This window comes from Pimephales promelas, chromosome 11 (genome assembly GCF_988280905.1).
Source record: "Pimephales promelas chromosome 11, fPimPro1.hap1.1, whole genome shotgun sequence".
NCBI classification, from domain to species: Eukaryota; Metazoa; Chordata; class Actinopteri; order Cypriniformes; family Leuciscidae; genus Pimephales; species Pimephales promelas.
The window spans coordinates 24703845-24719173 of NC_142779.1; the positions used below are offsets into that span (position 1 = coordinate 24703845).

The 15329-nt window shown below is 36.0% G+C and overlaps 2 protein-coding genes across 8 annotated transcripts; one reads left to right on the top strand and one right to left on the bottom strand.

Moving 5' to 3' along the window:
- Positions 1-153: 153 nt before the first annotated feature.
- hps1 (HPS1 biogenesis of lysosomal organelles complex 3 subunit 1) lies at positions 154-10413 on the top strand. 6 transcript variants are annotated; one of them, XM_089117208.1, is made up of 18 exons: positions 154-406; positions 828-949; positions 1056-1190; positions 1618-1803; positions 1918-2026; positions 2100-2260; positions 2362-2461; positions 2553-2621; positions 2745-2804; positions 3867-4022; positions 4255-4434; positions 5497-5573; positions 5668-5799; positions 5874-5938; positions 6053-6198; positions 7099-7212; positions 7304-7386; positions 8756-10413. In XM_089117208.1, exons 2-18 carry the CDS (start codon positions 855-857, stop codon positions 8916-8918), a joined length of 2031 nt encoding a protein of 676 aa, XP_088973334.1. In that variant the 5' UTR covers positions 154-406; positions 828-854; the 3' UTR covers positions 8919-10413. The 6 variants fall into 6 exon arrangements, with proteins under 6 accessions (XP_088973334.1, XP_088973335.1, XP_088973333.1 ...); XM_089117209.1 differs by having other exon boundaries at positions 154-293; positions 2553-2622; positions 2749-2804; XM_089117207.1 differs by having other exon boundaries at positions 154-293.
- A 361-nt stretch (positions 10414-10774) lies between these two features.
- st3gal7 (ST3 beta-galactoside alpha-2,3-sialyltransferase 7) lies at positions 10775-15312 on the bottom strand. Of its 2 annotated transcripts, none has more exons than XM_039657125.2 (7): positions 15206-15312; positions 14940-15101; positions 14677-14797; positions 12277-12602; positions 11993-12179; positions 11618-11758; positions 10775-11328 (listed from the first exon to the last, which is right to left on the bottom strand). In XM_039657125.2, the coding sequence occupies exons 2-7, from the start codon at positions 15071-15073 to the stop codon at positions 11092-11094; spliced, it is 1146 nt and encodes a 381-aa protein (XP_039513059.2). In that variant the 5' UTR covers positions 15074-15101; positions 15206-15312; the 3' UTR covers positions 10775-11091. The 2 variants fall into 2 exon arrangements, with proteins under 2 accessions (XP_039513059.2, XP_039513060.2); XM_039657126.2 differs by having other exon boundaries at positions 14940-15118; positions 15206-15307.
- Between the last annotated feature and the right edge of the window lie 17 nt (positions 15313-15329).

Sequence of the window (15329 nt, forward strand, 5' to 3'; positions counted from 1 at the left end):
AAAGAAGTGATGACTATGAATGAGTTCATTAAATGAATGAGCTGCTGCAATAAAGGAATCACGCGCTGCCTGCAGATCCGCCGCGCATGATCTGAATTCCAGACGTGACGCGCGCTCGCCGGTGATCATCAAATCACGTGATGCGAGCGCGCGCACACATACACATCACGGAAGCGCTGCTGCAGTTTACTAGTTTAATCTGTCAAACTGTTTGTTGTGCTGTGATTATTAAACTGGCTCAGGATTTAGGGCGCAATGATACTCTTCTGTTCTAGATACGAACACCTAAAATAGTAAGTTTACTTTGTTGATATGTAAACTAGAAGTTTAGTGCTAACAGTTTTCACTTGAATATGTTTTTTGTGCATTAGGCACCAGCTAACTTTCATTCTGGAGGAACTGAGAGGTTTGGGCTTCTCCTGCACTAGAGTATCATCCTATTGGTTGTTGTGTAGTCGTTAACTTGTTTGTATTCTGTTCTATTGTATTGTATTTGAACAATTACCACTACTGTTGAACATTTTAAGGAAGCTGCATGGTGAACATATGATTTTATTATTTGTTTAATTTCCTTAAGATTGTCATTGAGTTCTTTTTGGTGTCTTACAGAAGCGCTTATACCATTAGAAGTCATACTTGCCCTTTAGGAACTGTTTTCTAAAATTTTAATTTGTTTGTTTTGTTGGAATTACAAATGATTAGGACTGTAAATTATGATTTTCTTGATTAGCTGCATTAAGAGGTTTAGGAAAGACCATTTTAGAGAGTTATGCACAGTGTGCATAATATGAACTAGCTATTTTTCTAATAACTGCATTTGTTTTCAGGTAAAATGAAGTGTCTACTGGTGGCCAATGAGAGTGCCGAGGTTTTATTCTACTGGACTGACAAAGAGTTCGAGCAGCGGATTCAGGCTCAGTATGTGGTTTCCCAGGAGGAAGGAGAACGAGTGAGAATTAATGCTGTTTGACATTTTATGTTCCAATAAATTTGAATATACATGCATGAGACATTAATCAATAATGATTAATATCATTATTTTTATATGTTCTCAGCCGCCTGCTTTTGAAGACAGCATCAACACTCTCTTCGCACCCATCATCATCTCCTGTAGCACCATGGTGGACCGACTCGGGGACAATTACACCTCCTTCAACACCGAAAACAATCATATCTATGTTCTGCATCAGGTAAATCACAGCAGAATGAATTTATCATCTGATCTAACACTAATAAATACATTTTACACAATATATAATATACACAAGATACAATATTTACACTTCTTCTGTGAGGGGGCAGGAAATATAAGATATTCTTCATCCTGCCTCCTTTTCATCATGGTTTACATAAATGAGAATGATGAAGTAAGTTAATGGAAATATCCATGAATAAACTAAACATAATCAAATCAAAACATTTTCATTGAGATTTGTTTATTTAATATAGATGTTTTGAGGGATGCACCTATGTATTGGCCAAAAATTAAAAGCCATTATTGTTTAAAAACAGCCGATGATCAGGGCGGATTATATCCTGTCAATCAAAAGGGGACAGAAAAACAAATCAGACTTTAACATATAAACCCTCTTTCAAGAAATTCGACGTATTTTCCAGGACTCATGCCAGCAACATGACACTTGTGCTTTCCATCATGCAGTTTGAGGAATGTCTATACATCGCTGTGAATGGAGATGGAGATGAGACCGAAGAGGATTTGAAGAGAAAGATCTATGTGATGAAGAAACTCACAGAAATCATGTTTGGGATGGTGACGCTCAGCGGGGCCCTCTTGAGGAAAGAGTGAGAACTGCACTATTTCATATTGACTAGTCTCATATTATATATTTTTTTACTTTGATCTCAAACAAAACCATTTTTAACGGACGCTTTCATATATTCAAATTTATTTGTCAGATTGCGCCCTCAAGAGACTGAGCAAAGGAACCGGTTATGGAAGAAGCTACAAAGCCTCCTGGAAACGTACAGCCGCTTGCGAGAGCACGACCAAAGCTTTTTAGTGGAGGTGTGTGCAAGTGCTGTTTTTATTAGTTGTATGCTTTTAGTTCACACGTGACTTGCTCTCTGCCTCTGTTCAGGCTGTGGAAAGGTTGATCCACCCGACCCTTTGTGAGCAGTGCATCGAGTTTCTGGAGCGTCGGCTGGTGCAGCAGATCAACAGTAACGTGGACAGAGCAGGCGAAGAGGTGCTGCACGCTTTCATACTGGTGCACACCAAACTGCTGGCCTTCTACTCCAGGTACAGCCAACGCTAGATGTAGATGTTTTGACCACAGAATAAATCAGAAGGAAGCTATAGAGAACTTTGAAGTAATCTCAGATTTCTAACTTTTTGTGCAGTCGAAACGCCAGCAGTCTAAACCCCTCTGATCTCCTGGCTCTGATCATCCTCGTGCAGGATCTCTACCCCAGCAACATCGACCAAGATGACACTCCTGAGGTTTGATATGTCTTGTTTATGAGATCGCTTGTTGATATCTCAAATTGTTTTATTTTGCGTTGTGCCCTGACAGTATTTTCTGTGTATTTAGGAGTTAGAGAGCAGTTCAGTTCCTGATGTATTCTACACACCAGAGCCCTCTCCTCCTGAACGGGAATCAGGTGATAGAAATGAGTAGACTTTCATAGACTTTTGGGTGTAATGCAATGACATTCAGACTAAAATTTTGCACCAAAAGTGGTAAGTGTTGTATAAATACAAACTGCATATTTGTGTTCTCAATGTAGTCCGCCCAAGAGGTCACAGTCCTCCTCTCTTCCAGTTTGTAGATCCTGATGTTCAGGTGAGTCCATCTCTGCTGCCCTAAAAGTAATATTGTATATTCAAAAGTTATTTGTATATTCATGGATTTGCGTATAGTAAATGAAGCAAGGGTGTAGTGTTAGATTCAAGATATTTTAAGGCATGAATAAAAAAAAAAAGTTTAAATATGTAATTTTTGGTGATTAAAGATGAGTTTTAAGGGATACAAGTATTGACTACAAGGGGACTTTAAATAATTTTTTGAATGAATTTGATATTCATTATAATGCACTTATTCATTTATTGCTTGAAATGACTGTCAATTATAAGAATAAAAACATTTATAATGTTAGAAAAGATTTGTATTTTAAATAAATGCTGTTCTTTACACATGTTCAACTACTACTTCTACTATTACTACTAATAAAATGTTTCTTGAGCACCAAATCAGAATATTTGAAGGATATCTAAAGGAAGTTTAAGAGAGAGAATGTTGTCGAAAGATGAAAAACATTTTATAAAATATAAATTAAATATAATATTTGTAATACAAATGTGTGTGTGTGTGTGTGTGTGTGTGTGTGTGTGTGTGTGTGTGTGTGTGTGTGTGTGTGTGTGTGTGTGTGTGTGTGTGTGTGTGTGTGTGCTATGTGTGTGTGTGTTCCCCAGCCGTATACAATATTATATAATATTTTTACCCTTAACTTTCTTTTGAACTATTTATCAAAGAATCCTGAAAATTTTCCACAAAAAAAAAAAAAAAAATAAGCAGCACAATTGCTTTCAACTTTGATAATAATAAGAAATGTTTATTGAGTAAATCAGCATATTCAAATGATTTCTGAAGGATCATGTGACACTGAAGACTGGAGTAATGATTCTGAAAATTCAGGAATACATTACATTTTAAAATTCAAATAGAAAACAGTTGTTTTAATTTGTAATATTTGCACACTGATACTGTTTTACTGTATTTTTGCTGAACATTATTATCTTCTTTTAATAACTTAAATTTTATTGACCCCCACACTTTGGAACGGTAGTGTATGATGTAAAATGTGTGTTAATAGATAGGTTTTTCGCATAATCTTATGATTTTTAGATGGCTGAGGACAGTCTGAAAACTCTTGAAGTTCCAACCCCTGACCCCTCAGCCCCATTCAGAGTATTCCTGGAAGCCAAGGAGTGTCCCATGATGCCTCACTCCATGTATTGCCTGTCTCTCTGGCCTGGAATCACTCTAGTGTTGCTCACCAAGGTGAAGTCTTTCTGAATATCATGCATTCTGTATATTATCAGACCTGTAAAGCAAAGAAACGTTACATTGCATCTTCCTCAATTAGTCATATTTATACATTATTAGACATTTTACTCTTTTCAAATAAGCACATTTGTGTTGATTTTGCTTCCATTGAAGCACAAGATGATCATGTAGGGTTTTAAACCCAAACCTGTAAAGTTCCCTGCTAATTTTTCTTTCTTCTCAATAGATTCCCAACAGTCATATGGCAATATCTATTTACTACTTTCTGGAAGCCTTTGTGAAGCTGGAGAAGAGGTTGTGTGAGGGGCATGAAGGGTCTGCGGCCACACGGGGTCAGCCCTCTGTCCAGGAGCAGCGGGGCCGACTGGAGAAGTTAGTCAAAGCCTGGGCCAGCATGGACATTCAGGTCAGTGTGGACAACAGAACCGAGCACACACTCTTAATCCTTTACACACTGTCAGAACCACTCTACAATGTGCTTTCATTAGGACTCATGAGGGACATCAGATTTCAATTCTGAATCATTGAATTAATGGTTCATTTAGTGCTTTTTCATTCAGTACATTTCGTAACAAGCTTTTGCTTAAATGTTTTTTTTTTATTTTTTTTTATTATTAAAAAAACATTCATTAAAACTAAAACATGTTCTTTAAATTGCTTTATTATTATAATCGCTATAATAAATAAATAAAAATAAAAGCTGAATGTGGTGTTTGTTTTTGTTACGCTACCATTCAAAAGTTTGGGATTAATATGATGTTTTTAAAAGAAGTCTCTTACACTTACCGAGGCTGTATTTATTTGATAAAAAATAAAATGTAATTTATTCCTGTGATGGCAAATCTGATTTTTCAGCATCATTACTCCAGTCTTCAGTGTCACATGATCCTTCAATCATTCTAATATGCTGATTTGGTGCTCAAGAAACATATCTTATTATTATCAGTGTTGAAAACAGTTGTGTTACTTATTTTTGTGGAAACTGTGATTAGAAAGTTAAAAAGCACAGAATTTCTTTGAAATATATATATATATTTTTTTGTAACAAGGTAAAAGTATTTGCTTTCCCGTTCGATCAACTTCATGCATCCTTCTTAAAAGAAACTTTCTGAATGCAAATGTATGCTCTGCACTAAAATCCAACATTGATTAGAATATTGTTCTTTGAGCAATTTATTCATTGTTGTGTCATATTCAAATCGAACGGAACAAATCTTCTTCTCTTTTTTTTTGTCCTACCGGAAACATTTGCACACTAAAATGTATATTTAAATTCATTTAAATCTATCAATTCCAAGAATTACCACCTCACATATAAAAAAGAAAAAGGAATTGTATACATATACAAGAAATAGATGTTTTAAAGATTTTTATCCAGTAATCAAGAACAACTGGAAAGGTCTTGAAAATTTTGGATATTTAATAGTAGAGTGTTGTCGCTATAATAGCATATTTTTTTTGCGTTCAGACTTCCCATCTTCAAAATGTGTGGACAGATTTTAAGAGCAAGGCCTTCTCCAGATCTGGATCTGGATTCACAAGGGAGTGAGTGCTGTTTTTGTTATTAACAAACTGAAAAACTGTCTTTTCTTTAGTGGATGTGGCTTAATTCACTCATTTGACGTTTTATGTGTTGCAGTTTGCTGCCCTCTTGTCGAAACATGAAGACTCAGTTGTGTAGTGTGTACAGGCAGTTTTTTTCAGCTGAATGCATGGGCAGTAGTCAGCGATTGGCTCCTCATCTTCAAGAACGCGCTCTGAACATGCTCCAGTATGTATGAACAGATACTTCTAAAGTACTCCTTCTGAAGAAAGACTTTTAACTGTCTTTCACATTTGTTGCAGAGAGAAGTTGATGGACTGGAAGGATTTTCTGCTGGTGAAAAGCAAAAGAAATATCACAATGGTGTCATATCCTTTTTTTAGCTTTGAGTCTTTGCGTAATCAGTAGTTGCCAGGAAGGCATTTATCTAGCATTCAATCTTCTTCTGTTGTGACAGTGATAGACTTTAACCATGTTCTCACATACCTGGAAGAGTTTCCTGGTCTCGTCCACTTTATCTACGTGGATCGCTCAAGTGGTCAAATGATAGCGCCTTCCCTAAATGTGACGGATCGCACCGTCTCTGAGCTCGGAAAGGGACCTCTAGCTGACTTCATAAAGAACAAGGTGTTTTTGTGTGTCATCATGCACTGTATCAAATTGTGAAATGTTTTAGTGTAGTAAATGTAGCTGTTTGTTTCTATGTATTGTAATATCAGTACATACAGTATAAATGAAATTGATTAAATATTCTTCAGTAGAGATACAGAATATTGTCAAAAGCTGAAAAATATTTCATAAAATCAAAATTAAATAATATATAGAATAAAAACAAATGTTATATGTACACTGTATGTGTATATGTACACAGTGTATTTATATATATATATATATATATATATATATATATATATATATATATATATATATATATATATATATATACTCCCCCTAAATATAAATATATAGACTAGATATAAATCTGTTTACTTACCATTTTAAGGAAATTTTTCATTAAGTTTTTTTTTTTTATATACGCTACTACCATTCAAAAGTTTTCTAAAAACGTATATATTTATTTTACACATTAAATTGATCAGTGACAGTAAAGTCATTTATAATGTAACAAAGACATTTCTATTTAAAATAAATGCTGTTCTTTTGAACTTTCTATTCATTAAAGAATCAAATAATTAAATAATATTTTTTGTGGGAACCGTGCTACATTAAGCTGCCGAACTATTATCTACATTAATAATAATAATAATAATACGAAGTATTTCTTGAGCAGCATATCAGAATGATTTCTGAAGGATCATGTGACTAAATACTGAAGCAATGATTCTGAAAATTCAGCTTTGGTATCCACCGGGAAAAATTACATTTTAAAATAGAAATAGAAAAGTTGTGTTTTTTTGCTGTATTTTTAATCAAATCTTACAATCCTAAACATTACTGTATATAACAATACTGTATATTTTTCATTAGTTACTGATGATATACTAATGTCATTATGAATCTGTGCAGGTTTGGAGTCTTGTAGCAACAACGCGGCGATACCTACACAAGGGTTACGCCACCGTCACACTCCGAGACGGAGATTATTTCTACTGTTACTTTTTGTGGTTTGAAAATGAAACGGTAAATATTAACTTGCATCTTCTTTACATTTACTATAATACATATAATGAAAGTTATATGTGGTGATCAGGTTTAAATTTTGTTTTGACAGGGTTACAAACTGGAAGTGATTGATATACCCAGTTTCCCAGATGACACCGCTCCAATAGGAATGCTCACCTGTGATTATTATAAGTAAGACAAGGACATCACTTGTAGTTTATCACTCAGAATGATTTGACAACACCTTGTCTAAGAGTTTAAAGTGCCCCTATTCTGCTCAGATATTACCTTTCATACAGTGTAGTATAGCTGTTTGTGAATGTAAAAAGTCTGGAAAGTTATTGTTTCCTAAAAGAAAGTAATCGGTAATTCCAGTCTCACTTCCTACATGAACCTATGTAGTTTTGTAACAGATTAGTGTAACGACACCCTATGGTCTTCATTGGCTGCCACGAACAACATCTAGTTTGACTCGTCTTCATACACTGTAGCTGTATCTGAGGCCTGGAAGAGTTTGGTTCATGTTTGTGAGGAAAATCTGGAGCTGAGATTCAGAAAGGAGGGTTTTAGAGACCGGATCCTTTATTAAACCATTTCACCCACTTTGACAAAAGATGTGAAGCTGCAGTTTTATCCTATAGACCATTTTGCAAGATGTAAACAAAACTGGTCCAGAAGCACTTCCTGTTTAGGTTTTTTAACACTACATAAAAGCTGGGATAAAGTACAACCAACAGAACATATAAAACTGAATCAAAAAGTTAAACAAACATATTTAAGATGTTTTCTTTACATGTGAAATAAAGAAAACAGTTACAAACTGAAACAGGAAGTGTTTCAGGACCAGTGTTGTTTACATCTTGCAAAATGGTCTATAAGAAAAAAAAACCTTTGGATGCTTGTAAACCTATTGTAGGAGACCTCAAAAATAAAATTAGGAATCTTTAAAATAGTATAATTGGGGCATTTTAAAACAGGTCAGTTTGAAGGTTATTGTACATAATGATTCTATTTAAAAGTAGCCATGTAAGATTTAAGTTGGAATAGAAATGACTACTGCGTTTTCGTTTAAAAACGGAGAATTAAAGCGAATGCGATCTGCATATTAGAATTGATCTCCGTCCACATTAAAACGACTGAAAACGTGGATCACGTGACCATTCACTAATACTGGGCATGCGCGTGCCGGTGTAAATGTTGGCTGACGAATCAGGGAAGGACACGTCATGACTGATGACACCCAATCATAGAGCCGAGCGTGAGCCTCTGCGTCAGCGTTTCTAAAGTCCTCTGTTTTGTCAGAAACGCCCTCCGGAGATTCAAAATGCAAAACGGAGCTGCAGCATTTCTAAACTTCTTCGTTTTTTCCGTTTTAGTCTGTACGGGAGGTGCAAATGTAGCAAAAGGTCTCCATTTTTAAACGAAAACACAGTAGTGTGGACGGGGCCTTAGTAGGCATATGCTACAGTGTTTTTGATGGTCTCTACAGTAGGTCATTGCCAGGTGATAGGAAGCTGAACTTTCTTTGACAAATGTCTATTCTGTTCTGACTGTGTCATAGGAAACTGCTGCGGTATTACAGCAAAAGACATCAGAATGAAGTGGTGAAGTGTTATGAACTGCTGACTGTGCATCTCGGTGTAATCCCCAATGAATATATACTTCAGCACTGCAGTCAGCTGGCCCGCAAGCTGTGGGAGCCCACCCGTATCCCGCTACTGTGACCAACACGGCCGGCAGAGTCAGAGGAACATGCTCCATGCAGCCGACGTGCTCTCTTTCTCCTGTTGCTGCATGAGCTATAATCTATATGGAGAGTTTTCTGCACTTTCTGCGCAAATACTTCTTATTTCACTACAGGTAACTTCAGAAAATATTGTGCCAGGAAACTACAGTAAACATTGCATTTCTTGTGCTTCTAATGAACTGAATGTAGGGTGCATGTGAACCATGAGAAACAGACATTCTTAAGGTGCTCGTAATACAAAAATGTGTCTGTTATTTAGCAATTATTTTTGTGAAACCATGACCAAATATAATAGGAAACACTCTTTTTTTTAAGTCAAGTCAGTTTTATTTATATAGTTTTTTATACCATACAGATTGTTTTAAAGCAGCTTTACAGTGATAACAGGAAAATGATTCAGTTCAGTGTTAATTCAGTTCAATTGTAATGATAATCAGTTATTAATTTGCTTTGGAGATGCTTTAAAGGCATAGTTAACTTTGAAATTAATTTTTGATATGTTTTAGCTTAATTCAAGGGCATCCAAGATGTAGATGTCTTTGTTTCCGCAGTATTTTCAATTTTGACATGTTTCGGTCAAACCGTTGTTGTCTGTCAGTCATATAATGCAGATATGGGGGTCCACCTCAAAGGCCACCTCAAAGGACTCGTAAATGTAAGTACACATTGATGGCCTAAGACATGAAACGAGCGGTTTGTGTGAGAAAACGAACAGTATTTATATCGTTTTTACCTCGTGTAATCACAGTCACGTCCAAGTGATCTGAATCAGTTGTGCAATGTCCAACTGAACCAAACTGAATCATGTTCAAAGTTTCGCCAGAAGTGATCGCTTGCGTGTTTACGTCATTCAATATTTACACAGAGATTTCGGAAGTTTTACCTTTCACTAAACATATTTAGATATACAGGAAATCGTCTTACATTGCGGTTTCCCGTACATCTAAATACAGTATGTTTAGATCTTCACAGTGAAAGGTAAAACGTTGGGCATGGTTCAGTTTGAACGTTGGGCATGGTTCAGTTTGAACATTAGACAACTGATTCAGATCACTTGGACGTGACTGTGATTCCGCGAGGTAAAAACGATATAAATACTGTTTGTTTTCTCACACAAACCGCTCGTTTCGTGTCTTAGGACATCAATGTGTACTTACATTTACGAGTCATTCATACTGTAAGTCTCTTTGAGGTGGATGCCATATACCTCCATTATATGACTGACAGACAAGAACGGTTTGACCGAAAAATGTCAAAATTGAAAATACTGTGGAAACAAAGACACCTACATCTTGGATACCCTTGAGGTAAGCTAAAACATATCAAAAATTAATTTCAAAGTGAACTATCTCTTTAAGGGAGGGTGGGATCTTATGCTTTCAAAGCCAGCTTGCTATTGCTAACCTCTCTGAAATTGCCAACCCTACCTTTAATGAATCAACAAATTAGTCATTTTGTTCAAATTCTGTAAATTACACACAAAAAAGGTTGTAATGGTTGTAAAGTTAAAGCTGATATACACATATCTAATTCTTAAAAAATAAAATAAAAATGTATTTCTCAAAAATATCCATTGTATTGCAATAGCAGGTGATTTCTCTCCTTCCCATTATGTCAGCACTTTTTAAACTGTAATGATCATGAACATGTTGTACTCCCTATTTAAATTTTAGTTCAGAGATCACGTTAAAGAAGAAGTACATTGATAAGAAAAGTCTGTTTGATTTTAACCCACTGCTTTATGGTTTAAAAGTATAATGTGATATTTTACAGGACCGATTAACACATTATATTTTGATACAATATTGTTTGGATATATGTAATGTTTTGTTAAAGAAATGTTTTTACACTATGTAATCCTTTTTCCAAGATAAATAAATATGAAATAATAATTTATCTGAATAAGTCTTCTGTCATCTTTAATACAGATATATTTAAATGTGTTTGATAGTAGCTTTGGTTTTTATTTTACTAGTCATTTTCACGTATTTTAAATGCATTTGTTTGTATATTATGTTATTGGGTAATGTCTGTCGTATTTTGCCCTGAAATTTATAAGATCGATCCTATTGTCTTCCAACAGGTCTGTTTCTGTGTTTTGTCATCTCTTTTAACTTCTACACGTAGCAGTTTCAGAGTCTCTGCCGTCATCACAATGCCCCCGTGAGGTCTCGCACCGCTCCGGCTTTAACCAGCTCCTGCAGTAAGATGGTTTCAGCGCTGACATCGTGAACCACCTGTGCCCTCATGGCGTCCATGCGGAGAGACCCATAGTAATGCAGCAGAGCTCCAGGGTTCTGAAGATCGTATCCAAATCCAGCTAAACTCACCTCATCACACACCTGGAGGGCCAGAACTATTGCTGTTATACCCAGGGTCGGCACCATCTAACAAACAAAATATAAAACTGACTTCAGTTATGTGAATATATATATATATATATATATACATATATATCAGCTTATATATATATATATATATATATATAATATGATAGGTGCATGTTTATATATATATATATATATATATACACTGTATATATATATATATATATATATATAAACATGCACATATAAATACACACACACACACATGTATGTGTATGTGCTTGTTTTAGGAGTAAGCACAATTGAAAGTTTTGAGTTTGCACAATTGAAAAAGTATCTCAGTTCTGACCTTTTTCTGTTGCTCTGAATAGGTTTGTAGCACTTGTCCTGTCCTGTACATGATTTCGGGATTCAGGATGCGAACATTTTCTGGCTGAAGAGGTATCGTGTCTATTACATGCTTCCAGAACCACCATTTAGACCACCAACTCTTCAAAAAGACAGGGACAGACATTGACTCATTGGACCACACTGTTCATGTAAACAATTAAGCCATGTTTCTATTTAGGTTTTTTAGGCCAGTTCTGTTATCCTTAGGCTATAGCACCCCTAAGAGATGACAAAAACATTTCAAATTCACAGTCTCACTGTTTCCCAAAACAAATCTCTGTCCAACAAAATACTCTCCAAAATGAGAAAATGCCTCCTGAAAAACATTACTCACCAAAGGCTCCTTGGTTATTACAGAGATGAGCCATGCTATATCCAAGCTCTTGAACGCAACCAAAGCCACCATTTCAGTATTATCGTATTCACGTGACAGGGAAGGAGCCCCTTCTGGATAAATGAGCCGAATGGTAGTTCTAGAGCCAGCGTCTCTCTCAAATCCAAATACTGGAGCATTGTTCACTCTGTAAGTATGAAGATTAAAAATATTAATATCGATACAAGTAGTTCAGGCAAGTTAATACGCCTCATTGACCCATATGTGTTTGTTAATGAACTAACCTGATGATAATATTGTATTGGTCTATATGAGGTCCAAGATTTTTGCCACGTAAAATACCTCCACTTCCAACCACCACGCATCTCCTACAGGTCTCTGTGCCAGTAGGTACACCAGTATAAGGCAAAGCTTTCAGGGCTTGTGCCACCATCTCCTCACTACCCTGCAGACCCAGAGGAGGAGGCAGTGCCCAGTCCTGCGTGCCATTCTCCAGGAACACCGGGATCTTCAGTAGCCCAGCAGGAGTAGGCAGCGTCATCACCCTCTCTACACTCCAGCCACTGCGACATGACCGAGACAGCAGAGCCGCTGACCGATTCAGCAGAGCCTGAGGTGTGTACAAACGAGCCTTCAGACGCAGGACCACTACATGAGTGTACAATAATATATCGGTTTGTACTCGTTGTTCCTTCTACCTTATACATAGAATGTTATTTATTTGCATATACACTACGAGATTACGATTTAATTTAGAAATCATTTTATTTATGAAGAATAAATTGTATTATGGTTTGCGCAGAGTATCAGAGTATGTTAAGCAGCACAACTGTTTTCAACATTGCTAATAATAAGAAATGTTTGTCCAAAAACAAATGATCCTTTAGAATCATCAGATCCTTCATTCTAATATTCTGATTTGATCAAGTTTTTGGTTCAGTAATTATTTTTAAAGTGTTTTTTTAAGTCTTTTACGCTTTCTCGTTTGATTAAAATTAGTTATTAAAACGGTTATACTGTGAATATTATTACAATTTAAAATAGCTGTTTTCTGTGTGAATGTTTCGAATCATAAGGGGGTTAATTGATTAAAAACTGATAGTGAGACTTTGTTAAATCTATTCCAAATAAATGCTGTTCTTTTGAACTTTCTATTCATCAAATAATACAAATGTGTCATGGTTTCCATGAAAATATTAACCAGCACACTTTACAAACCAAATCAGAATTTTTAGAATGAAGGGTTTGATGGAATTCGTGACATGATGACTGAAAATTCAGCATGCCATCAATAGAATTAATTATATTTTAAAAGTATTTGAATATTGGACAACATTTACTATGTATTTTTGATCAAATAAATCCCCTGATGAACATTATAAAGAAACCTTTTAAACTTTTAGTGTATATTTATGACTAAAATTTGTGATTTATGTATTTATTGTTCTGAAATATTAACCCTAAAATAAGCATTTTAATATAAATTATAATAATTATTTTTAATTAATGTAGGCTACATGGGGTACCTTGACAATTAATAATTTTTGGGGAGGTTTGAATAATTATATGTGAACTCCACATGGATTATTTGAATCATCTTAAAGGGACAGTTCACCCAAAAATGAAAATTCTGTCAGTATTTACTCACCCTCATGTTGTTCCAACCCCGTAAGACCTTCGTTCATCTTCGGAATACAAATTAAGATATTTTTTTATTAAATCTGAGAGCTGGATCGCTCCTCCATACTAGTCCATAGGCTACTTGAGGAATTGAAACTTGCCGGCCTCGAAAAGTTATCAAAGACATCGTTAAAATAGTCCAAGTGACTACAGTGGCTCAATCTTAACTTTATCAAGCGACGAAAATACTTTTTGTGCGCAAAAACAAACATAAATAACGACTTTATTTCAACTACTAATTTCCTTCTCTTTGAGCATCTAGTCAGTTAAAGTAGTGTAATTGCGTAGAGCTACGTCACACGTAGGCTCCCTATTGGCCAACGCTGGTCATGTGTGTGATGCGTGTGACGTACAACAGATCATCCGCTGTTAAACTAGTAACCTGACTCGAGGCACAGAGAGAAGGAAATGAATAGTTGAATAAAGTTTCACAAAAATTATTCTTGTCACTTGATAAACTTAGGATTGAGCCACTGTAGTCACTTGGACTGTTTTAACGATGTCTTTAATAACTTTTCGAGGCCGGCAAGTTTCAATCCCTCAAGAAGCCTATGGACTAGTATGGAGGAGTGATCCAGCTCTCAGATTTCATCAAAAATCTATTTTCCGGAAAAAAAAAAAGTTTTCCGAAGATGAACAAAGGTCTTACGGGGTTGAAACAACATGAGGGCGAGTATCCCTTTAAGCCTGCAGCAAAATCACAGTTGAATATGCCTGGTTTCACATATATAGCCAAGATTAGGCCTTAGTTTAATTTGGTCATTTAAGTAGTCTTTATAAATGTGCCTTAGAAAAACGCATTACTGGTGTGCATCTTGAACAATGGCACTGACATATTCTAAGATATGCAAGTTGCTTTCAGTTAAAACTGGTTAAGCATGCATTTTAGTCTGAGACTAGACTTAAGCCTTATCTCTGAAACCAGGGGCAAGTAAAGTCACCGATCCTACAAATTTGGCGGACATCTCATTAGCTTCATATGGTGAAACAGCAAATTACAGTACCAGAGTTTCAGCAGAACTGTCATTAGTCCAGATGGGCTCAGGCGTTGGCAGATAAGCAGGAACCAGAAGTGCAGAGTAACAGCTCAACAACAGAACAATGCTTAAAATGAAGTTGTCCCTCCTGAAATCATAAAACAGTAGACTTATGGTATTTTAAAAGCTCATGCTAGGGTGTGCTTCATTGGTTTTATAGGAATGCGTCTCTAAATCTCCAGTGAAGCATGTTTCCGTGGCGTCACAGTGCTTATCTCGGTCAAACCCACCGGCTGAGGAACAGTTCCCTGGACTCTGGCCTGTGTTGTTGGGTGGTTGGGCTCTCCGAGCTGCTGGCTTCCGGTAACAAAGGAACGCTGTCTTCGTCATTATCATTAACACTCAAATGTTTCAGAGTCACCATTTTTTTTCCTGTCAGTTCCCAACTACGCCTGTTAGTTATGAAATACTAATTAAAACAGGAGTCATACTTTACTTGCATGTTCAATGTTCCAGAGCCTTCATTCACAACACATTTGTAAATGTTGTTTCTTACCTCTTATTTCAGGTGCTGTCTTCTTCTTTCAGGTGTAGAGATAGAAACATGTCTGTTTTGTATTGAATTTGAGCTGCGCTTCCGTCCCTTTCATCCGCTGCCGTGTTGTGAGTGTGTTTTGTCT